The following is a 26,410-nucleotide window of genomic DNA, read 5'->3' as shown; positions in this document are numbered from 1 at the left end:
AGTTGTTTCTAGTGGCATATTATATTGATTTTATCTACTGAATTTGCTGTTTTAAAAGTATTATTGCTCTAGAAATAGAATAGCCTATTATTTTATAGGTAGAATTTTAAATTGTATATAATTTTTATAGTCTATTTAAAATACATGAATGATGACGCAGTCGTCTGGGCGGAAGTTTGATATCGCGACTCCGCCTCCGGCTCCACTGACGGTTCCTTCTGCGCATGCCCAGGCTCCAAACTTACGTATTGCGTAACATGTCAGCGCCCATTCGGTCGGCCATTTTGGCTTCAGTTCATTACAATGGAAGGAAGCGACGTCGCGTCGTCCATCTTTTTTTACAGTCTATGGTTTACACTGCTAATATAACCCTCAAAATGGATCTTTACAAAGTGTTCATCATGCATACTGCATGCATGCGTCGGATTATGTGAGTATTGTATTTATTTGAATGTTTACATTTGATTCTGAATGAATTTGAGGCTGTGATCCGTGGCTAACAGCTAATGCTACACTGTTGGAGAGATTTATAAAGAATGAAGTTGTGTTTATGAATTATACAGACTGCAAGTGTTTAAAAATTAAAATAGCGACGGCTCTCTTGTCTCCGTGAATACAGTAAGAAACGATGGTAACTTTAACCACATTTAACAGTACATTAGCAACATGCTAACGAAACATTTAGAAAGACAGTTTACAAATATCACTAAAAATATAATGTTATCGTTGATCATGTCAGTTATTATTGCATCATCTACCATTTTTAACGTAACAGTCAGTGTTATGTTGACATTCGCCTGTTCTTCGGAGGTCTTTTAAACAAATGAGATTTATATAAGAAGGAGGAAACAATGGAGTTTGAGACTCACTGTATGTCATTTCCATGTACTGAACTCTTGTTATTTAACTATGCCAAGATAAATTCAATTTTTAATTCTAGGGCACCTTTAATGATGTCTTTCTGTGGTTAAGAGATTACACGTAAACATTTCTATGCATAGATTGTTCTTCTTCTGCGCCTGCTGTGGCATTACTGCACGCGCCCCCTTCTGGATTGGAGTGTGGATCGCCTGTGACTGACTGTATTCGTTGTCTGACTGTATGCACCGAATCAACGTCTATACTGACCCACCCTCAGTCCTGGAAGAGTTTGATTCATGTTGTCGAGACATTGAGAATCCACTTTGCATGCACTTCCAAAGGATGAGGACTCGCTTTGGAATTGATATGGTAAAACCGATGCCATTGTTACTGTTCGTATCACTGTGTGTAGAAGTGCTGAGGAAGCCTCCGGAGCTGAAATTCACTTATGGTAATGGGTGTTTGGTTTCTGACACATGCTGTAAGCGGTAGACCAATCACAACAGACTGGGAAACCTGACCAATCAGAGTAGAGGAAGCTCGCAAAAAGGAGGGGTTTAGAGAAATTGAACCGTTTCAGACACTGAGAAAAGAGGTGAATGCTGCAATGTATACAATGAGAAAATTAAACTGCTTTTTGATGCATTTTATTATAATAAAACACATTGTAGGAGACTTTTAAAATAGCACGAGAGGCACTTTAAGTTTTTCATTAAATATTTATATTTTATTTTATTTTATTTTAGCTTTATTTAAATTACTGACACAAACATGCAAACATACCTGATTTGCTCCTTTCATACGGTGTGTGTGTGTTAGTGGTTAGTGGACTGAACGGCTGGCTGCTGAACAGGTTATCACAATGCAGATGGTGACACAGTGTTTCTAAAAAGCGCAGAACAAACGATGCACTGGAGGCCGTTGGGAGCTTGACGTAGTGGATTCCTCCTTCAGAGCGAACTGAATGAAAGTAAATTTGGTGCAAAATTAAAAACACTGTATTAGTCTTAAACATGTCACACAGAATGCAATGTATAATTTAGCATGCTTCTCATAAATATTACGTGTGCTATAAAAAAACAAATCTAGTCCCAACCCTCCAAATGCTTATATTTTCTAAACAGCATTTATAAATTGTTTTCAGTGTGTGTGAGTGTGTGCGTGTGTGGGGGGTGATCTGGCTAAATGGATGCCGATTAAGGGGCCATGGCGTTGCAGCAGATGGCTCTACAGACCTAGCGTGGGCCCCACCCCCTGCATACACTCAAATATAGACACACATACACATACGCACACTTCCCCTAGGGACATCCCAATCAAATGATCCAAACCAGGTTACACACAGATGTCATCTCTTATTACTTGCAGTCAGATGACATCAGCTGTGCACACACACACACTTTTCAGGTCAGTCACACACCCATGCCTTTTCTTTATTGTAAAGCACACACATGTTGACAGCCTTAAAATAACACTCAACTATACTAATTCAAATAGAACTTAAGTCTTACATCAATATGCCATTCAGCTCTCAAAACATTTTAGATTGTGGATGATTCTTCCAGTTGGGGCACTTTTGACTCCCTCCCTTCAAACTATGTTTCATCTTTGTAAAAACAAGCATCACATGTCATGGCCATGTTAAGTAGATTTCAGTAGCTAGCAATAAATGAACTCCAAATTTCTTAAAATTAAATGTATTTATTCTAAATAAAAGAAGAAATGGCAGACAAGTTAAAATGAAATGCAGATCACACAAACTCTGAAGCAGATCCAAACTAACCTCGGATTATTTCTCCACCATCAGACTGAGACTGCAGGAAGCTGAACAGATCTTTGGGCTGAAATGCACAGTCCACGCAGGCTTGGACCGAGTGCTGGAGAACCGTGTTCACTGGGCCCGGCCCGAAATGATCAGGCAGCTGCAACAACAGCTTACGGTCCAGGTGCGGCCCTGAATTTCCATGTTTATTCACGTACACACAAACTAGAGGGGGCGAGAGTGGATGGTCAGGTGACGTGAACAACGCAATGCAAAACTAGAATATTGAGGAGTACATGGCCCGTGTCTGGTAGAATATTAAGATGCAGAGGTTTGTCTGGAAAAAAAGTGTTACTTCAACCTGATGAACCACATTTCACAAAACCACAGTTTTGTAAATAAATTCGTACATGACCACAGAATAGATTAACATTTAGAGTACATTTTACTATATTGAAAAGCAGTAAGATAAAAGCCTACCTGTGGACACAACTCCTGAGTCTCTTGTGGTCTGTAAACTAGACAGTCTCCCAACTGACACTGAGGAAGACAACGTGGGGCTTGAAAGTGAATGAGGAACCTTTGGTTTCCTCTGTAAAGGCAGAAGACAAAGAATGAGACATAAAAAAAAAAAAAAACAATACACACTCACAAAACAACCCCATTATCGTTTGCCCACATTCTAAATCTCAAAACAATGGCAGAAGACTACAAAGGCCTTATCTTGATTGCGAATCCAGCATGTTTAATGTACCATTCATGGGGAAGGATTATAGAAGATGTGTTAATGTTTAATTTAGATAATCACTCATGACATATGACCCACCCTCAAATCAAACAAAAGATGCATAATGATCAGTTACCAGGGCGATTTTCTTTTTTTCCCTCTTCTATTATTTTTGTATAACATTAAAATCCCATTATGTTGGCTACCAATGACATCAGATTTAATCAAAAAAAAAAATGTTGTGTTCCTCAGAAAAAAAAGACAATCACACAGGTTTGAGTTAATGACAGTTATTTTAGTATTATTTATAGAATTATTATAGTATATGGTAATATTAGCTTTTATTTTTATATTTTCAGTTTTCATTTGTTATGTGTGATTTTAATATATTCAAAAATATTTTTTTTTAATAATTTACCTTTAATTTAACCTTAAATTTCAGTTTTGGTAATTTTAGTACTTTAACTCAAACAATTTTTTTTTTTCCAGTTATGTGCAACATTTCTAAATTTTCATTTAAGTTTTTAATAATCTAGTATTTATATTGCATTTTATTTCAGCATTATTTCAATTAACATTATATATATGAATATATAACACTTGTTAATGACCATTTTTATTTTTGGGCGAACTATCCCTTTAAGATTGTAACTGTAAATATCAAAATAAATAAATCTCCAGTTAAACCTATTAACTGGCCCATCCGACCAAAAAAAAAAAAAAAAAAAAGCAGTTGTACCTTGCTGCCGGGTTTGGGTCCTCTCTTTTTATATGGTTTGGGTGTGAGCTGTGAGCTCATGGGACTCTTGGCTGCGTTTGACTGCGTTTGGCCGTTAGGTGACGTGGTGGCTGCAGCTGCTGCAGCCTCGGCTGCTGCTTTCAGCATTGCGATGGTCTGGCTTTTTGGTCTCCTCCCTCTTACCCCTTTACGCACTGGCAGAGGGGGCAGAGGGTGCGGCAAGCGGTACGGGGACTGCATGGGGCGCCAAGAATGACTGGACTGGCCCAATGCCGGAACAAGAGTCTTCGGGAAATTGACTAAGGGTGAGGGAGAAAAAAAAAATGAAAGGTTATTTAAAGTATAATAATATTATACAAATCAAATAACATTATGCTAATTAAAAATATGAATCTAATGATAACAACTGTAAAATATCAATTAATTTGATGATTACATTTAATGGTATTACAGCATTTTTTGGACATAAAAAAAAAAAAAAATCCCTGAAAGAGCTTTTAGTATAATGTAAATAAATACCATGCATAGTATATGAATATGGTTATATCATATTGTACTATAGTATATATTAAAGTATTACAATTACTTTTTTGTAAGAGAAAGTATTTTGAACATGGTTATGGTTTCAATCATACTACTAAAATCAACTGGTTAGACACTAGCATCATTCAAGTGGTTACTAGAATGTAGCAGAATGATGATTTATACTGACATTCAAGCTCTTACTGCAATAATTTCACCCATCTGTGTCTTACAAAGCATCGTCCCATTGGCTATCACATAACATGCAATGAATGCAAAAAACCCTCATCTCCCAAGTCCCAACACAAACTTAAAGGCATTCATACTTTATTAATTTATTTTGCTATCTTTGGATTTTTATAATGAAAAAAAAAGAAAGAAAAAAAAAAAATCAACTATACACACAGAATTTGAGAAAAATGTCACTTCTTTTGCAGTTTAAATGAGGAAAGCCACAAACTTTGATCTTTTCCTTTTGAATTTGACCGCTTCTTCATACTGAAGAATTCTCTTCCTCAGAGGCCATTTTGCATATTAGAAGCATCACATTACAGCCATGAAAGCGGCTGTTTAAAAACGGGGAGCAAAAAAATTGAGTTGTCTAGGGATCCTCTTTAAGACCGAGCGGTGAGAGACTGTTTCAGCTGGCCATTGTGCCCCACAGGAGGCATGTGCTTTTCAGCACCCTATTGTTTTGTGGGCCTCCCCCCACTGGCTTTCTGGTCAAAGGCCTCTTTTCTGTGGCCAACAGGTAATCCTCATTATAGGGAGAAAGAATAACCCCCTTCTCCACCTGGATGAGTGCGTTATCACGCTGTGGGACAAGATATGACGAGTATGTAAGGGCTATGGAAGGAACTGAATCCAAGTCAATTTTATCTTGCATACAGCAACAAACAATTTTCTATGAATATTTCTGAGCAGGCAAGTTAATGTATTATTCATTTTGTTGCTGGTTTAAAATGCAGTCCTACTTTATAGTCTCATTTAATAGAGCACCTTATGGTTTTTGTTTGAAGCACCCTACATCATTAAAGCGCTTCATATTTCCTAAAAAAAAAAAAAAATGTCAAGTATTGCATGAGTAAAGCATTTAAAAGGCAGCATCTGTAATTTACTGATTTTTTTTTTAAATCTGTTCTTAAAAAAAAAAAAAAAAAAAAAAAGGTTTTCCAAGCAGATGTACAAGAAACGACAGAAGAAAAAAAACAAAAATAAAAAAGATAATAGGCACTGCTCTTAGTTATAAAGTTCATTTTAAGTTCAATGCAAGCTTGTTAATAAAAAAAAATTATCTGCACACACTCCTTGCAAACCAAATAATCTAAATGTCCACAAATTCTTTTCAGTCTCCTCAAAAACCCACAATGAATATCTGCAGCTCAGCATCAACAAAATCATCAATGAAGATGTAACACACAAGCACAAGTTGACGCTTTTAAAGTATCAAACAACATTGGAGTGAAAACCCACAACACATACACACCTGCTTTAGACCAATGCCACCAAATCCCCCTATTATTGCTTCTGTAAGGGCCATCTCTAAGATCAGATAAACTTCTCATATTACAAGACGGCTAACGGGCGGTCAGCAGAAGCCGGCTTTGCTAAGTACATCTGGGAGCTTTCACAGAGTCCTACGTGCAGCTGCTCTCCAGGGCCTCGAGAGGGAAACGGGAAGAGAAATGAAGCCTGAGCCGCGCAGACGTTTAATGAGGAGTGGAAGTGTTTTCATTCATTTGAAGGTCGGGAAGTGGGTGATTCTCATTCAAATATCCTATGAATATAAGTAGGCACGTGAGGAATCAAGCTTAAGCGCACATATGCACAATGGGCATGTAAAACAGACACAAAAAACTTTCAGAAGCTTGGTCACGGACAATGTAAAAACAAACTTTACCTAATCACCCAATGCATTTTTAACCCAGTGGCTGAATCTCTACGGTCTGCTGCAGCGTGACCCAGTGACCTCCAAGTTGACTCCCAGTGCACAGACATACACCCTTCTGGCCGTCTGGTCAGGGAGAGGTTGCGACTGATGTGGAACAAAAGTGTCCAGGCAAAACCAGTCTAATTACTCCATCTCTTCCACAATATTTACATTTCGCCCCACACAAGACCCGAAAGCCCGGGCAATCTGTCTACGGCTGACGGCGGCTTCAACTCAGCAGGAACTAGAACCACATGTTGTGGGGGAGTAACGCCGAAAAAGAGTGTGAGCGTGTGTGTGTGTGTGTCTGTGCGCATGCATGTGTGTGTGTGTGGTAAAAGGAGATATAGGGTTCCCTAAGCCCCAGGCAATTTAATGAAACAATGCAATCTGTTAAAGAGCTAAAGTCAAAACAGCTACAGCGGTTCAACTAAACCTTTAAAGTATTTGTACAGCTTCTGTACAAAAAAAAAACAAAAATTATCTTAGCTTTACCTTTGTAATTCTACCAGATCTCCATTCTGCTGAAAGTTAGCTTATCAGTTTTTAAATGAATATAACCGATGCATATATATTTATTATCTTGCTAAATTAAAGTGAGAAGTAAATTCAACATAGCACAAAACATAAAGCAGAAATCAACAAACATTTTAGTCAAATTATCAATAGATGACCTTATGATTGATCACATATATATACAATTTAATCTACCTTTTTCTCAAAAGGAATATAAAAAATATTTTTGTGGCAAGCCATTTTATCATTTAATCCTATCCATTTTATGTTACTGGTACTTCTTTTTTAATTACTAACAAGTAGTCCAATAGTCACTAGCATCTTAGTAATTAATCCATCAGTGATAAGCATCTATTGAACTGGTCATTATTAATTATTTACTGCACGCTAATACTTATTCCCTGCATGCTAATACTTATTGAGTTGTTGGTATATTGACAAATAACTAGAGCTGTAAGATTAATCTAAATTAATCGAAATCGAAATTCAGAATCTCTAACCGATGTAATTTTTCCCATGTCGCAATTTCGTTTTTTTTAATCCTGTTAATACTTCCCACTTAAAAACATACTACCGCATGTGTAGCCATGTGACTCTGCCCCGTCCAGTCAACATGCAGGTGAATGCTGAGTCAACACACAGAGACGGTGCGCGAGCGGTGAGCCTTGCGTCTTCACTAAACTTTGTCAGTTGTATATGTTTTAAGGTTTGCCAGTTTGGACATTCAAGCGATTTTAGACGATCGGATGTGTATTATTATATCGAGCTACCATGCTCGCACAGCTGCATTGTAGGGCTGGGCGATATATCACATGAGAGCGGCATTTAATAAACGGAGCCGTAGATCACTGACAAGCTACGCAATATCGCGTTCATTATCGAAGGCGATTCATCTGCGATAATGAACGCGATATTGGGTAGCTTGTCAGTGATCTACGGCTCTGTCTATTAAATGCCGCTCCATTTGAAAGCAGGTGATGGCGATTTAGCGGTAATCAGGGAACCGGCTTTACTGACGAAATGCGCGTGACAATCTCATGTGATATATCGCCCAGCCCTACCGCATTGTGGCACGAACACTCATACAAACAGTAGCTGCGCAAAACGTGAAGATCACTCGCACACAGGAAGGCAGAAATTAGTTGTTAGCGCTGTCCTGTGATTTATCACTAAATTATCTTAGAAACTCAAAACTTATTATAGCATATATTTTCTACTTTTGAAGGAACTATTTACAATCCACAGCTTTACAATTAATAGAGAGACGGTATAATTCACACACGCAATCGCTCGTACTGGTACTGTGCTAATTTATATTTATCTGATTTACAACAAGCAGAAATCTGTAAGAAATGTTATAAACCATAGATAAAATAACTGCTGAAAGTGAACTGTTATGTCAGATCACTCTTTCAAAAGGAAAAAATATCCCATCTTTAATAGTCAATCATATTTACAGTGTAAACCTTGTAAGTGAACTATGAGGGCAAAAAAAAAACCCAGAAACAAAATAATTATTCATTAATCATAATCGAGGTAAAATGTTCAATTAATCAAGGTTTTGATTTGAGGTCATAATCGTCCAACTAACTATTCCTTCATTACTGTGACAGATTTTTCCTATGGAATTCCATAGTGATCTGTGCTTCAGACATTAACTATTCATTTCAGACTAATATTCCAAATGTTGCTGATATCTATTCAGTTCAATAAGATTTAACTAAACCATGTAGTAGCCATTCAGACTAGTCACTGCATACTGCAATAAAAGCAAGATGCAAGAAGTGTGTTCAAGCATTCACAGTATAAAAATTCATAATGACTAACTGAATAGATACTAATTACTATTTGAGTAAGTACTCATACCTAATTAATAGTTACTAGTGAATTTGAAAAAGACACCAGTCACTATTGTATTAACGTTACTTGTAAATAAACAAACACTACTCAAAGATACTGGTTGGTTTAACGAAATAAATACCAAAACGGCTTGCCATAGTCTTTTAGCTCAATGAATGCTTTTCATAAATAGAGAAATTAAAGTGTTAGTCCACTACAAGAGGAAGAGCATGACTGAACGCAACATGAAAGAAACCTTTGCAAAAAATACACTCAATTTAAACTCATGTGACCTAAATGCACAAGCCACTAAAACAAAGCAACAGACATCAGAGACAAAAGCCTCGGAATATGCCAGAGGAACTCACCAAAACGCCAACTTTCAACTATATCCGCGTTGTGCTCCAACGAATCCGGTTTAAATGTTTCTCTTGGTTGAGAAGGTCGGATTTTAAAGCAATATAACCACCGGAGCTCGCGCTCACTTTCGCACCCGGTTTGAACAGCAGCGGTAGCGGCAGAAGCGCATGACAAAGCCTGTGCCGGTGGAGCCCTGATCGGGCAATATCTGATTAATATGGAGGCGGGGACGAGGAGTGGAGGAGGAGGCGGGGGAGCAGGAGAAGGGAGACGGTGGGGGGGCGGGGTATTCATGTTATCAGCCAGTGTTGACAGTCCTCAACTGGGCGCCAAATAACATTAATATTAAAATTCAATAAAATATTTAATATTTATATCAAAGAAGAGCTTATTCGTATTTGTATTTTATTAAATAAAAATATAATTTATCTTTAAGACTAAGATTTTTAAGATTTAGTCTACATGTTGATTTAACATTTATAAAAATATTTTATAATAATAATTATCATTATTTTATTATTATTTATAATTATGAGTATTAAGTAATTATATATGTTACATCAAAATGTAGACTAAATGTTAAAACTAAATATTAAAAATGAATAATAATAATAACAACAACAATTAGTAGTAGTAGTAATAGTATTTTTCTGATTTAGTCTACATTTTGATGTAACATTTATAAATAATTATTTTATTATTATTACTATTACTACTACTACTACCAATAATATATATATTTTTTAAAACCACATGTACAAAAAAACAAGACATCACTGTCAATTTTTTAAAATGTTATTTAACTCGGGCACAAAAGGGCTTGTTGTTAACTCTGACAAACTATCACATTTAAATTCAACATCCCATACTAATCAGTCTCCTGCCATTTCAAAGCTCCTCCCAGGCTTTTAGGGCTGAAGGGAGTAAAAGGTTAATGAAGATCAGATTCAGAGCGCCCAGTTTGAAGCAAACGGGTCCAAAGAGGCATGAATGATGCTCCTGCTGAAAGCATTTATGTGCTTTCTTAAACACTCGGCGGGTATAGTCTGGGACCCACATCTCAATCTGGTATCGGACGTAGGCTAATCCCAAACCCCGTTCAGAAAGCCAAACAAACCCAGTTTAAGTCTTGGAGGTAAGTGTATAGTGAAGATTATTTCAAATACACAAACAGAGCAAATTGGATTTGTCTGCTTTGTCGCACACATTTATTTTAAATGCATTAAGCCACCTAAGTGTGTGAGATGTGTGAAAGCACCAACTCTCATTAAGAAAACGTGCCCTGTTGTTCTCACTTTAGGTGTGAGAACAAGAGCAGAGGTGAATGCATATATTTAGTGCTAATAAACACCTCTAAAATAACTTAAAATGAGGCATGAAGAAGGTAATTTAGGCAAAGCATGCCACATAATCACACTTGTAAAGGATTATTATTTTAGGCTCTGCACAAAAGCATTTTATTCTTATTTAAAAAGCAATTTCCCAAATTATTACAAAGGAAACAATATAATATAATATATAAACAAATGAAGGTATGTGGGAAATAAAAGAATTATTAAATTCAGCCATTAAAGTTTGTTCTGCACATTAGTAGACAGGCTGATTATTGCTTTTTAAATGAATAATTCAATCCAAAGAATTTAAAAAACGCCAAACTCAGTGGGGAATTTTTTTTAAATATTGTATCAAATTCTCATCTGAGATGGGGGAAAAAATAATGTGTGACGATGTGACAATTTTTCTTAAACGCTGTTATAAATGTGCTTCCTATGTGGCATAGCCAGAGGCTGAATCTTTGAGCTCTTTCGTAATAGTACATGAGAAACATAAATTGAACTGACGACCTGCAAAACAAACTCTCAGAAGATGTTTTCTAGCACACTCCAGATATTCCAAAGTCTTCTCAGATTACAGGGAAACTGAGAACACTTTTCTTTTTAGGAATAATTAAATGCTTCATTTATCTGTAACTAACTGCAAAAGATCTGAACCGCAAGCTAATCCTTTGTCTTGTGTCCAAAGCTTGCCTTCCCTTTGTACTGAGCACTTAATACTGTTGTTTTTTGCTACATTATTAATATATGCGCATCTGCGCACACACAATGTGCTCTGCGCCCGAGGTAAAACCCAACAAGAAAAACTAGAAATACAGAAAAAAAAATAAGACATCCTTCAAACACCAACAGGCATGTTTTTTTTTTTTTCTTCACATTCTATTGCTCATTAGAAAGGTGGTATTCACTAATGATCAGTTAAAACGACTATGCAAGACAAATTAAGACAAATCACAACTGAAAGGAAAATATAAACTTAGTTTCTGCATTCATGCCTCCATTCAACTTACAAAATATCATCAGAATTTATTTTTTTACCATTTGCTTTTTCATATTTATGTACAGTCAAACCTACATTTTTGATGTATTTTTTACTAGTGAGTGCAGGACACTATAGTTCATTTATGTAAGTAAGGATAGCAAAATAAAGTAAACTGTGACATATTGTGTTATCTGACATAATTAAGATTATTTTTTTCTGACACAGTTTGATATTTAACATACAGTGAATAAACTGTATTAATGAATGAAATGTTCAAGGTGCCTGAATACATTTTGGTTTGACTGTATAAAATGAGTCTACGTGGTCTTACTAAATTTAGCACTCAAAAAACAAACAAACAAAAAACATAACTTAAAAGAACAGTCATATATGCTGTATTGAAAGCAGGAGTCTTTTGTTGAATAAAGCTCTTTTAAATCATTCAGACAATAAATTACTGCTGAGTCATGGATTGATCCAAGCATTTTCCGTAAAACTTGTGCAGTGAATTGTAATCATTCTGTCAATAATTTACAACACTTCCAAATGAAAAGCCAACTGATGGCTGTGAGAAAATTTAAACTATGTTGAGTCTCAAAGACACAATCACTTTATTTTGGCCATATTATTTCAACCAGTATCTTAATGGAGAAATATTCCAAAATGCCTTTCAAACAAAACAAACAAATAAATATTAGAACGAACTATATCAAACTCAATGTATTTTCCAAAAATCTCTGGCTATCTCACACAATTTCTCAATTCAGTGCATCAGGACGTATGTGAAACAATAGCTTTTGTACAATAATGGGAAAAAAGGACCACAGATTCTCAGTTTCTCCAGAATTGTTTAAAGAACCTTATGTCTGACTAGGATAAATGGGAAACTTCTCCCAACACCCAATATCCTTTCTGTCTGGTTGTGTCCGCTCTGGTAAAAGCAGGAAGAGAGCAGTAAACATGCCTCGAAAGTATTCAGAGGAGGAAGAACTGATAGGAGACACGTAACTACCACCATCCATCAAGAAGTCAATTTTCATTCACTTCACATCAATTATTCTGCCAGAGCCACACAAACTGCTTAAGCACGGGTTAAACATTTGAACAGCACCAACAGACAGCGATAAACCATCCCATCCCAGATTTACGACACATCAGGAAATGATATGTGTAGTCCAGCAAAGTACGCATGTTAAATAAAAGTTGCTGTCAAGAAGAATTAGGAGTCTGCAGTGTCACTGCTTTTTGCTCACAAATACAAATACAGTGGGTACGGAAAGTATTCAGACCCCCTTTAATTCTTCATTCTTTGTTATATTGCAGCCATTTGCTAAAATCATTTAAGTTCTTTTTTTTTCCTCATTAATGTACACACAGCACTCCATATTGACAGAAAAACACAGAATTGTTGACATTTTTGCAGATTTCTTAAAAAAGAAAAACTGAAATATCACATGGTCCTAAGTATTCAGACCCATTGCTGTGACACTCATATATTTAACTCAGGTGCTGTCCATTTCTTCTGATCATCCTTGAGATGGTTCTACACCTTCATTTGAGTCCAGCTGTGTTTGATAATACTGATTGGACTTGATTAGGAAAGCCACACACCTGTGTATATAAGACCTTACAGCTCACAGTGCATGTCAGAGCAAATGAGAATCATGAGGTCAAAGGAACTGCCTGAAGAGCTCAGAGACAGAATTGTGGCAAGGCACAGATCTGGCCAAGGTTACAAAAAAATTTCTGCTGCACTGAAGGTTCCTAAGAGCACAGTGGCCTCCATAATCCTTAAATGGAAGACGTTTGGGACGACCAGAACCCTTCCTAGAGCTGGCCGTCCAGCCAAACTGAGCTATCAGGGGAGAAGAGCCTTGGTCAGAGAGGTAAAGAAGAACCCAAAGATCACTGTGGCTGAGCTCCAGAGATGCAGTCGGGAGATGGGAGAAAGTTGTAGAAAGTCAACCATCACTGCAGCCCTCCACCAGTCGGGGCTTTACGGAAGAGTGGCCCGATGGAAGCCTCTCCTCAGTGCAAGACACATGAAAGCCCACATTGAGTTTGCCAAAATGGTGAGAAATAAGATTCTCTGGTCTGATGAGACCAAGATAGAACTTTTTGGACTTAATTCTAAGCAGCATGTGTGGAGAAAAACAGGCACTGCTCATCACCTGTCCAATACAGTCCCAACAGTGAAGCATGGTGGTGGCAGCATCATGCTGTGGGGGTGTTTTTCAGCTGCAGGGACAGGACGACTGGTTGCAATCGAGGGAAAGATGAATGCGGCCAAGTACAGGGATATCCTGGACGAAAACCTTCTCCAGAGTGCTCAGGACCTCAGACTGGGCCGAAGGTTTACCTTCCAACAAGACAATGACCCTAAGCACACAGCTAAAATAACGAAGGAGTGGCTTCACAACAACTCCGTGACTGTTCTTGAATGGCCCAGCCAGAGCCCTGACTTAAACCCAATTGAGCATCTCTGGAGAGACCTAAAAATGGCTGTACACCAACGTTTACCATCCAACCTGACAGAACTGGAGAGGATCTGCAAGGAGGAATGGCAGAGGATCCCCAAATCCAGGTGTGAAAAACTTTGCATCTTTCCCAAAAAGACTCATGGCTGTATTTGATCAAAAGGGTGCTTCTACTAAATACTGAGCAAAGGGTCTGAATACTTAGGACCATGTGATATTTCAGTTTTTCTTTTTTAATAAATCTGCAAACATTTCAACAATTCTGTGTTTTTCTGTCAGTATGGGGTGCTGTGTGTACATTAATGAGGAAAAAAAATAACTTAAATGATTCTAGGAAATGGCTGCAATATAACAAAGAGTGAAAAAGTTAAGGGGGTCTGAATTTCCGTACCCACTGTATGTATATGTGTGTGTGTGTGTGTGTGTGTGTGTGTGTGTGTGTGAGTGTGTGTATATATATATATATATATATATATATATATATATATATATATATATATATACAGTCAAACCAAAACATTTTAGATATTTTTTATGTATTTTTACTAGTGGGTGCAGGACACTATAGTTCATTTATGTAAGTGAGGATAGCAAAATAAAGTAAACTGACATATTATACCCAAAAACTCTTCATACAGTGGACTACCAGTAAAATTGATAAAAATTTGGAAACAAAAATTATTCAGACACTTTGACCTGACCATGTTTTGCTTAAGTGTTCTCTGACATAATTAAGATTATTTTGTTCTGACACAGTTTAACTCTGATGAGATGTCATATTTTATTACCATTTTTTTAAACTATAGTGAATAAACTTTATTAATGAATGAAATGTTCAAGGTGCCTTAATATATTTTGGTTTGACTGTATACACACACATACACATGTTTGTTTTTGTGAATTGTGGGGACTATCCATAGGCCGCAATGCTTTTTATACTGTACAAACCGTACTTTCTATCCCCCTACCCTACCCCTAACCATAAACCTAACCATCACAGGGAACTGTGCACTCCTTTATTTTCTCACAAAAACATCATTTAGTATTTTTATTAATTAATTTACATTGTGGGGACCGGTGGTTGGTCCCCATGATGTAGGTGAATTCAGGTTTATATTACATCGTGGGGACATTTGGTCCCCACAATGTAATATAAACAAAAGCACACACACACACACATACACACACACACACACACACACACACACACTTTTGTAGTCTGCAGCTTTAAATGCTTGAGCTCCAGCAGGATGGATTCTGATTGGCTGTCAATATTTTTTATCAATAACCAGCTGGAAAAACTTGTTCTGAAAGTGATTCGATATTGTTTCTCTGTGCCGTTCTCGTTACAGTTGTGGTGTGGCTATTCTTTTATATTTAGAACAATATCTTTACTATCTTCAGTATAGTTATTGTTCTTGGTGTGAACAGCCTTTAAAATGTATAAACTGTGGCCAAAATCTATAGCTTATATCTCTTACATTTGAAAAACTATAGCAGTTCTTATACATTTGACATCAATGATCTATTAAAATAATAGTAATAAACACTAAACATCAATCTTTTTATTAAAAAAAGTGTCTATTTTCATTTTGTAAACAATTATTAATTTATCAAATTAAATGATTTTACCTTGGAAAACTTGTTATATATTATAAATGTTTCATCATCAAGCAAACAACTACAAAATTGTGCCAAAGTCACTGTTCACTTGGACTTGAAGTCACTAAATATTTGAATACAGACTTTAAACTTTATAGAGAAAAAAGGTCTTGTTTGATCACATCACCCCCACCCCAATACATCTCCCAAACAACATGAGGCAATGACATTTCTCTGTACACACACTGAAGAAAAACAAAACAAAACTGTAGTGACCCCTAGTGGTCAGAGACTGTACTCACAGCAGTTGCCAGGAGGTTGTAGACTGTGGTTGGTCAGCTGACACCAGCCCACAGGGAAAATGTCCCTGGAGTCATACAGGCACCAGTAATCAAACGCTCCTCTCCAGCCATCAAACATGATGAATATCTTGTCCCCTCTCACTTCTCCGATGGTAGCCGGACAGATGAGGTAGGGATTTTTTCGATCCACTGCCTCCAATTTCATACCAGGTTTGAAGTAGTTTTGAGTGGGTTTAGACGGCTCCTGAGGCATTCACAGGAAACAGATCATTCATATACAAATTTAATTTCAAAATATGCTATATAGCAAATTAATTTTGATACTTCAAAATATGAGAAAGATATTTTTTCATTTTTTAAAAAGCAATGTTTACGCTAAGCTGTAAACAGTTGAAAGGTTTTTTACATTATTCAAATTTGTGTTGTGCAACAAACTCTCCACTTTCTGTTTCTTTATTCATAGATCCATGAAAAACGTGTTAACATGGTTTGCCATTTGAAGCAATTACCTTTTTAAAGGCTAAGGCTGGAGCAATCTCTGCCCCACTTAATGTTTTTAAGAGGAACATGGGCCATGAAGATGCATTCATTCTGAACCCTGAAGATATATAAACAGGCAATAGATTATGAACAGAATATAAAATAAGCATATTGTATGCATGGAAAAAGTTCACTTTCAAATCATTATTGTGCTTTATTTAAAATGGACCTATTATGCCCCTTTTTACAAGATGTAATAAGTCTCTGGTGTCCCCAGAATGTGTCTGTGAAGTTTGAGCTCAAAATACCCCACAGATCATTTATTATTTATTAATTCCCTTATTTGGGTGTGAGCAAAAACATGCCATTTTTGTATGTGTACTTTTAAATGCAAATGAGCTGCTGCTCCCGGCCCCCTTTCCAGAAGAGGGCGGAGCTTTAACAGCTCGTGCTTCGGTTGCTCAACAACAACAAAGCTGGAGAATCTCACGCAGCCAAAATGACGATTGTCAGTAACGGTGTTCAGCCTTACATTGAGTCAAACACAGCATGGTAACAACACTCTACTACAACAACTCTTCCTCTTCTCTAAAGCAGCCCAACATGGCCTCACCCCCTTTGTTGTGTGCTCCCAGGGGCAGGGTTTATGTAAATTTTGGGGTTTGTGATGTCACCAACCTGGGAAGAAACTTGTTGTAGTCCCTACCAGCCGTTTGTTGTAGTCCTTAAAAAGCAATTTATGTAAAGGAAAATATCTCCCTTTGCATTAAACTTTGAGCATCATAACTTTACAGATGTTGTTTATGCTCAAACAGCAACATTACACACTAACTAAAATTAAAAAAGTGAAATCATAATCATGGACCTCTTTAAAGAAGAAAATATTACTAGATTCTTATCAACTTGGCTTTTTTTTTTTTTTTCCCCTTAAACATGACATCATGATAATGATATAACTATCACATGGGATCTCTGTTTTCCACAAAACGCTTAAAATTGACAACAATTTGATCTCAAAACCAATTTATTCAGAGCTAAACTGTATTTTGTCGAATCTTTTCACTAATATTCTGAACACTAATATTTTAGCTTTGTGTTTACATTATTTTAGTTGGAAAACAATGTTTGATTTTTATGTAATGCATCTTATTTTGCCGTTTTATATCCCAGAATGCTTCAGTGCAGAATTTACCCAGTGGTGGCTGCAACATGTCGCCACTCTTCTCACACGTGCCTATAGGCTGAATGTCAGAGGAGTCAACCAATCGCCAGAAGTCATTGGTGTTGTCACTGCCATCCAGTCTGAGCCGCAGACGCACACCCATTAACCCCATCACCGTGGCGATGCAAACAGAGGTGGAATTCCTCGGGTCACAAGCCTCCACTTTCATTCCTACTTTAAAATCATTACTGGGAGGGATTCTGGACTGGAGAAAGAGAAAACATTACCATGAAATGTTAATGAAATACTGTGAATAATATATGAATACTGGCATATAGTACACACACACACACACACACACACACACACACACACACACACACACACACATATATAATATATATATATATATATATATATATATATATATATATATATATATATATATATATATATGTGTGTGTGTGTGTCCGATATATATTACACATACAAACACACACTCTTTGGTATCTTTGGTATCCAGACTCATTAATATTGGCAGAAAAGCAGCATCATAAAGACACTTACCTGTCTGAAACAGCTGGGGGAAGCAGGACAGGCTGAAGTCTCTCTCAAGTATGTTTCCCAGCTGAACGGCTCTGAGGAATGAGCAGGGGAGTCAAATGTACATCAGGAAATAGGGGCTAGAGTAAACAGTACATGTTTTTGTTTCTATACAGATTAATAGAGAAAGAGTAGGCTGTACCAGTGAGCTTTTGTGAAGGGAGTGAATCCTCATTATTCCTCCCTGACTTTTCCTTATTACTGTATTTTTTGTCTGCAATTAAAAAGACAGTCAATCAAGAAAGTAGAGAATAATAACAATTAAGTTACTTCATTATGAAAAGGGACTAACAGCAGACAAAGCAGTTTTGACCTTTCTGATGGGTTTTGCCCATGATGACCTGGAGCACCACATGAAGTGGACAGAAACTGGACAGATCCTAAACAGCCAACTGAAAGAAAGAAAGAAAGAAAGAAAGAAAGAAAGAAAGAAAGAAAGAAAGAAAGAAAGAAAGAAAGAAAGAAAGAAAGAAAGAAAGAAAGAAAGAAAGAAAGAAAGAAAGAAAAAGAAATTAATAGCAATACAGTTGGGTCATTCCTAGACAACTAGAGGTCCCTGGCTCAAATTTTTAATTTTTTTTTTTTTTTTTTTTTCTGAAGAAAGACAAACATAAATGGTGATGAAAGCCAAAATCATAAATGCCATGGATGAATATTTATTGAGTAAACCACTATTTTGTAGAAGGGGATTGTGGGGGGGGGGATTCATTATTTTATTTGTACAGAGATTGGTAGGACTATTAGTAAATTCTGTTCTGTTTCTTTCTTTCTTGTTCTTCGGACGGACATTCATCTTTAAATACAATAAGTATCAGCTGTTTTGAAAAGTCACCCACATTTGGTTTTCGACCATTGAAAGTGGGTAACGTTCAACAATTTGCACATGGAGCCACATTGAGATCCCTATATGTATGGGAATAAACCATAGAGGGACATACCAAAAGAAAATTGCTTAAAGGGACAGTTCACCCAAAAATGAAAATTCTGTCATCATTTACTCACCCTCAAGCTGTTCCAAACCTGTATACATTTCTTTGTTCTGCTGAACACAAAGGCAGATATTTGGAAAAATGTTTGTAACCAAGCCATATTTGGTTTTTGACTATTGAAAATGTGTACAATTTAACAATTCACTCATGGAGAAATACTGAGATCCAATGAAGATACTGAAAGAAAGATTTTTTTAATTTGACCCCCTCTACAAAACAGTATATTCATCAATTTTATTTAATATTTTGGCTTTTATCACTATTATGTTTGTCTATCTTCAGGAAAAAATATGAAAAAAAAAAAAAAAAACACAAAAAAAACAAACAAAAAACAATTCAAAAGTTTGAGGTCAGTAAGATTTTTCTGTGAAAGAAATTAAATTCTTTAATTCGGCAAGGATGCATTAAATTTATCAAAATTACCTGTAAGAAGGACATTTTACATTTATGATTTTTTTTTTTATCATTATCTAAAAATATTTCTATTTCAAATAAATGCTGTTCTTTTGAACTTTCTACTCAAATAATAAAAATATATATTTGTGCAAATTACATTGATTTCTGAAGGATATTGTGACACTGAAGGCTGAAATTTTCGCTTTAATTTTAAACATTAAAATATAAAACAGTGATCTTAAATAGTAATAATTTCAAAATATTACTGTTTTATTGTATTTTTGATCAAATAAATGCAGCCCTGGTGAGCAAGACTTCTTTCAAAGAAAAAACTTATGTTCCAATCCGTTTTAGTGAGATAATATTATCTGTTAAAAAGAGTCTCCTCTTTTATCACTAGAGAGATCAGCTTTGGCCCAGAGTTCATGAACTCGTCCCGGAAACCATATTACAGCATTATGGAAGACAGGGATTATACTTTATACTCCCTACTGGCATCTGAGTGCAATTTATTCCACCAACATTGTACTAAGCAAAAAAAGATTATCACTAAATCACAAATACCTTTGGAGAATCAAAGCACTCGACTAAGAAAAGCTTTTCTTCTATTTGACATCATAATAAGTTACTGAGCTTCTGAGGGACCCTGGGCTCTCTGATCAAAGCCTTGGCTCTCTCAGCAAGTGATAAGTCACATCTCAGTTTGGGGGAAATTGGCTGCAGCTGACGTCCTGTGCAAACTGACAGTGGGATGAGGGACTTCCCTTTTATTCCTCTGTTAGTCCACTAAATGATTCTTAATGGGATTTAACAAAGCTAACTAAAAAACAATGGGATGTTGGCCTTTCATTTTAATTCCATTAACAAATAAATGACATTTCTAAAATAGCCTACTATTTTTTTTAATATGCAAAAGTGAAATGTTAAAATACTACAGCCTTCAATATTTAATATTTGTGAACTGAGAATAAATAAATTGTAATCTACTCTAATTTGCTTAACCAATTAAGTTATTCTAAGCTTCAGGTTTTAAAATGAATTCAGTACTATATAAGCACCAGGTGGTTATTAAGGTCCAACTACATAAACAGTGTTGGGTTACTCTAAAAGTTAATTAATTATTAGCTACTAATGACATCTTCAACAGTGTAATTAGATTATGATACTAATTACTCTCTCTAAAAAGTACTGGCATTACTTATTATTACAAATTATTTTCTAAAATCCCATATCAACCTCGATCAGTTGAACAATGCAAGGATAAACATGAAACTGCTCTTTTAATTCTGTGAAATAAATAATAAAATATTCTTAAACATCAAAATTTTGATGTTAAATGCAGCAGTGTTGTTTTATATAGAATTGTTCTATAGTCTATGCAGTATATAATGCAAATCAGAAGTCATTCAATTTCAGAAAAATTAGGAGTAATCCGGTTGCACTTTATTTTACATTATGTGTACTTACAGTATACTTACCTAAGAAAATACTGGTAATATAACTTAACTACATGGGGTTTAGGGGTAGGTTCAGGGTTAGTACCTAGTTATTACTGTAATAAGTACATTGTACATACATGGGGAACAGGACTATAAAATAAAGTGCTACCAGTAATCCCTTACTTTACTTTTTCAAGGGAAAAGTAATTAAATTACAGTAATTATTTACTTAGTAATGCATTACACACAACACTGCATTTAAATATATTCACGAATATTAAATTAGGATAAAATGTCTAAAATAGGGATATATAAATGTAATCTGGGGATTTTTTTTTTTCAAGAAACATGCAATAAAAACATGTATTTTTGCTTTGTTTCTTACTTTCTTATCCAGCCAAAGGATTGAGCGAAAAACTCCAGATGATGCTGAAACCAATAAGTCCCAAAGACAATTCTGAAAACAAGTCCAACTCGTGAGGAAAGAATGATGCAATCCTTTTAATGTCACACCAATGTTTCTGCTCTGAAACTACCAGCCACTTCTGTCTAGATAGCAGACAGCCTCTCTCTCTTTCTCTCTCTCTCTCTCTCTCCCCCTCCTCATTCTTCTGTCTTAAGCTGTGAATCCCATTCAGTGACTCGTCATAAAGATTCCAAACCGCCGTAAAAAGGTCAATAGCCAGTGTACATTTGTGGGAGTCTGCAGCAGTACATGAAAAGGATTCCAACACCTCCCATTAACAGATGATGTCTACATTTTGTGGTCTTTCTCAATCTGTCTGTCTTTTCAAGGCCCTTGCACCACACCCCCCAGACAGGAAGCTTTCTCTTTAGACATGGCTGCTTTAAAGCATGGAGGGCGTGAATATGGATATTTTGAACTCACAAATGAGTGAGATGAAGAGAATGTCAAGAGTTGGCTGTAATTGAATTTTTCTGATATCAAGCATTTATGTGATGGGGAAAAAAGTTATGGATTCATTAAGGAGTGCTGATAAATAAAAGAAAATTATATTTTGTTTTTATGTTGTTTTCTCTGTTTTCATGTGTCAAAATGCTAGAATTCATTTCCCAGTATATTCCACACACATGAATGTGCACTGAAAATAACCTTTAACTGAATTAAATAATAAGCATGTTAAAAATAAATTGCATCTGTAAATTGTTTTAATACATTTTACTGAGACAAAATAAAAAAAAACTGAAACAATGAGTGTCACATAAACAGTGAATTGCTCTTCTGTCACGGGTGGAACAGATGCCAGTGTCATAAACATGTAGATTGTTAAATATTATTGTTATTGCTTTTTTTAAAGCAAATTTATGTATATAATACATAACACATATCTGACATACTTTTTTATGCGGTGTAAATAGCTTTTCGCATGCACTCAACACCAGTGTGCCAATTAGAGAGAGGCAGCGAGCTGTTTTAGGTCAGGGAATAACAGACGCAAGAAAACACAACGCGCGCGCGCACGTAACATCATCCTATATGTAAACATACATTTACCTTCCGCACCAGTGTGACTACTGAGATACTAAACGAGCGAATACATTCATAATACACCGCAGCACAATTAATTTAATATAATAAATATGAAACGGATGTTTGCTCACCGTGAAAGGTCGGACAGTGCTGCTGTTCTGCTTTACTTTCCATTGGAACCCTAGGCCGCCATGTTTCGCACATCCGCGCATGTCCAGCAGCATCTGTGCCTTGAAATTTCTATCAATGGAATATCGAAGAACTACAGATCATCTTGTATGGGTGAAACTGAATTTCAAACTCCCAGAATTCCTTTACAAATGCACGTTGAACCCATTTGAACAGAATTCGAGCGACGTTCTAAAAATGATGTTGAATGAAATTTAAGTGGATATGTGTTATCTTGCTTACATATTATTTATTTGTGTTAGAAAAAAATGTGAGGAATATCAAATGAAGGTGTTTAATGTCCATTGCAGTTACAATTAAACATAATTTAACTATAAAAATGTATTGTAGCCTTTAAGGTAGTCTATTTGAGCATTCATTATCTGGTTTAATAATACTTTATCATCACATCTAAGTATTGTTTTAAATGATTCAAATGATCTGTTTATAACTTAAAAAATGTTTTGCTCATGTGTAAAATGGGTTCACATTAGCCTAAATGCGACCCTGGACCACAAAAACAGTCATAAGTAGTACTACGGGTATGTAGCAAAAACCAACAATAGGCCTACATATGGGTCAAAATGATAGATTTTTCTTTTATGCTAAAATCATTAGGATATTAAGTAAAGATCATGTTCCATGAAGATATTTTGTAAATTTCCTGCCGCAAATATATCAAAAGGTATTTTTTTGTGAATGGATATGTGTTGCTAAGGACTTCATTTGGAAAACATTAAAGGCGATTTTCTCAATATTTTGATTTTTTTGCACCCTCAGATTTCAGATTCCAAATATTGTCCTATCCTATCAATGGAAAGCTTGTTAATTCAGGTTTCAGATAATGTATAAATCTCAATTTTAAAAAATTGACCCTTATGACTGGGTTTGTGGTCCAGGGTCACAAATAAGCGTGACTTCTGTAAACAACACAAAATAATAACTTTTTTATTAATTTATTTCTAAGTTTAATGTATTGCATGTGATAGTTTTCAGATGGAAATATCGCTAGGTGGCACCACGCGCTTTTCCTGAAGAATCACTCCATGCAGTCAATCAGCCTGCCTGTCTCGAGTTTTCCTATATTAAATTTTTCTTGCTGATTTTTCCAGAAGAACTCAGCATTTTTGAATATAGAGTCACATATTATGCAATATTCCATTCTGCTAAAATGCTCTGAATAATAATAATAAATAAATAATACAAACAAATAAATATTTTATAGCTACAAAACTGATCAGTCGCAATTTTAGGTCAGAGATTACATGCAAAAAGGAAAAACCTAAAGGCACAAGTTAAAAACATAGAGGCTAACACATATCCAATGCCAATAATGATAGATAGATAGATAGATAGATAGATAGATAGATAGATAGATAGATAGATAGATAGATAGATAGATAGATAGATAGATAGATAGATAGATAGATAGATAGATAGATAGATAGATAGAAACATATAATAATTTAGTCATGATCTATACGCTTGTTCTTTCTCTTCTCAGCAGAATAAACAGTGTGAGCTGTCTGCTGAATTGATCTTTCAGCTCAGCCCACTCACACACACACTCACAACAGACACACACACAGCCTCGCCAAACGAGCACATCAATTTGGATGTATGCATGTATGAAATGTAACACATCCGAGCAGGAATGCATATTATCATTGCTCAACCGAACCCAGCCAAACACGATCCTTCGCTTCTGGACCATTCTGAGCTTTCCTCCATTGTGATTGGCCAGAGAACGGTTCGGTTCGGACGCTATTGGTGTGAACAGTCCGCCACTCACTCAGCTTGGTGCCGCTTCGCCTCATCGCCAATTTATACACCCTACTACTGCGAAGGCCTGGCTCATGAATAATAACTAGCTTACGTGACTGTACGCTCCTGCAAGGTTTCCAGGCAACGTCAGCGTGACGTGCTTAATATTCATGAACCGAGCCTTCGCCATACTGCGATCCGTAAGTTCGCCTTGTTAGGTTGTCAATGGCTCAGAATGAAGGTGGATACTGTTGCAGCTGTGATGATGGGTTACCACTGCAGGTGAAAATGAAAACATCGTTACTTGGCGAGGCGAGAGGACAGTTTGCGCATCGTCGTCTTGGACATAAGTGAGTATTCTGACTGGAGCTCTTCTATAAATGAACGATATTGTCAATGCGCTTGGTTTTTACGTTGGATGTTAGATGTTTGTGGCTGTTACATCGTTGGTGTTTCTGATGTGAACGCACAAACACGCACACCACCTCCTTCCCACACACTCCAGGAGACCGAAGTCACCTGTTATCAATTATGTCGTGCGTTTAAGACAGTATTGGTTATGTAAATGGTCTTTATATTGGCTGGGTACTTTGTAAAAATCCTTTTTTTTTTTTTTTACCTCACCGTATTTTTACTGTTCATTTAAGAGTGGGTGTGAGTGCTGTGGGCTGTCAGTCATTTCTTGATACTCTCAGGTGGATAAGATGCTTAAAATAATGATAGAACTTTCATCCACCTACGAATATTTCCAGCGCGCGCACACACTTACGCACGCGCATACCGCACAACACATCAGATGCAGACATGCGCCGCTTTTATGCACAATGCACAAACATACAAGTAGCTGTCGGTATCACGACATGACCTTCGAAACGCATATGGAAATGCATTTTAGTGCAAAAGCAACGGGTACTGCCCACAAATAAAAGGCAGATGATACCTGTCGCACATCTGAGGTGATTGAGATGATGTCCATCTGTGTTTTCAGCACATTACATCACTGACTTCTGGTTTGGCAGAGGATTCTCAGGCTGTCCTTGTTCACCCACCTGTAAATCTCTTTCAGAGCTTTCGTTTTGCTATTCCCAAAACTACTGGAAAATAATCCGTCTTGAAGACCCTTGTTTATTATAATGATGACAATCCTAAAAATATTCATTCTCAGTAAAATGAGAGAATGTGAGCAGTAATCTATGTCATTTCATGCATATGCATGTGAAATATGCTGTAAACATTATCTATACCACATCATACATATGATGTATATTAATGTGAAATATACATTAGATATGCCACATATGATATAGATACGGTATGCATGAATAACTCTATTTGACCTCTTCTCTGCAAAATCTCTGCACTCTTCCTCCTCAGGTGAGCAAGCGCGTGTGTGTGTGTGTGTGTGCGTAGTGTATTAGTTTGCAGGAATGTGTGTCAGTGTGTGTGTGTGGATTATGAGAAGAGCATTGTGACCAACCGGGAGCAGATTTTTGCTGCAATGACCCGTTCAAACACCGATTTCTGTCCCATCCTCTGGCCCTCCGCTCCTCTCAGCCCAGACATGCACCACTTCACCATCTTTTGACTTGATGAAGATTCCTGACATCGGTAATGTGATGAATAAATTTGAGGTCCTTGGGATTGTAGGAGAAGGTGAGTGCATCTTTTGTTAATATCATTGAGTAAAGAGGAATAATGTCATTGCTTATAAAGCAACTGCTTGTGCGTAAGCTGTAAACTGTGTAAATTGAACATACAAAGCTTTTCCTTTTTTTTTTCTTTTTCAAAGGAGCCTATGGGGTGGTCCTGAAATGCAGACACAAGGTAAGACATATTTATGCAGAAAGCTATTGGTCAGCATGCTAAGTAGAACTGAAGAAAGTCCTATGTAAATATGTTGTAAAGCTTATGTGATCCATGCAAATTAGATGTGTTTTGGAAACTAGATAATTATTGAAATGTAA

General features: G+C 36.3%; 2 protein-coding genes across 4 annotated transcripts in view; one reads left to right on the top strand and one right to left on the bottom strand.

Moving 5' to 3' along the window:
* The window catches only part of scml2 (Scm polycomb group protein like 2), a 28,128-nt gene extending 9,750 nt beyond the window's left edge, over window positions 1-18,378 (bottom strand). For 2 of the 3 annotated variants that reach the window (XM_067387221.1, XM_067387222.1), the window contains exons 1-9: window positions 18,341-18,378; window positions 18,163-18,233; window positions 17,626-17,860; window positions 16,463-16,551; window positions 15,954-16,197; window positions 4,090-4,388; window positions 3,104-3,215; window positions 2,645-2,848; window positions 1,645-1,821 (exon numbers count right to left, since the gene is read on the bottom strand). In XM_067387221.1, coding sequence (XP_067243322.1) covers window positions 1,645-1,821; window positions 2,645-2,848; window positions 3,104-3,215; window positions 4,090-4,388; window positions 15,954-16,197; window positions 16,463-16,551; window positions 17,626-17,824 — 1,324 coding nt within the window. In that variant the 5' untranslated portion in view covers window positions 17,825-17,860; window positions 18,163-18,233; window positions 18,341-18,378. The remainder of the gene's footprint in view (window positions 1-1,644; window positions 1,822-2,644; window positions 2,849-3,103; window positions 3,216-4,089; window positions 4,389-15,953; window positions 16,198-16,462; window positions 16,552-17,625; window positions 17,861-18,162; window positions 18,234-18,340) is intronic. The other variant, XM_067387223.1, reaches the window with a different exon arrangement.
* Window positions 18,379-24,722: 6,344 nt separating this feature from the next.
* The window catches only part of cdkl5 (cyclin dependent kinase like 5), a 35,544-nt gene continuing 33,856 nt past the window's right edge, over window positions 24,723-26,410 (top strand). The window contains exons 1-3 of the mRNA XM_067387220.1: window positions 24,723-24,796; window positions 25,821-26,099; window positions 26,236-26,270. Coding sequence (XP_067243321.1) covers window positions 26,036-26,099; window positions 26,236-26,270 — 99 coding nt within the window. The 5' untranslated portion in view covers window positions 24,723-24,796; window positions 25,821-26,035. The remainder of the gene's footprint in view (window positions 24,797-25,820; window positions 26,100-26,235; window positions 26,271-26,410) is intronic.

This window comes from Chanodichthys erythropterus, chromosome 6 (genome assembly GCF_024489055.1).
Source record: "Chanodichthys erythropterus isolate Z2021 chromosome 6, ASM2448905v1, whole genome shotgun sequence".
NCBI lineage: Eukaryota > Metazoa > Chordata > Actinopteri > Cypriniformes > Xenocyprididae > Chanodichthys > Chanodichthys erythropterus.
The sequence above is the reverse complement of the archived record's forward strand: the minus strand, read 5'-3'. Positions and strand labels throughout refer to the sequence as shown.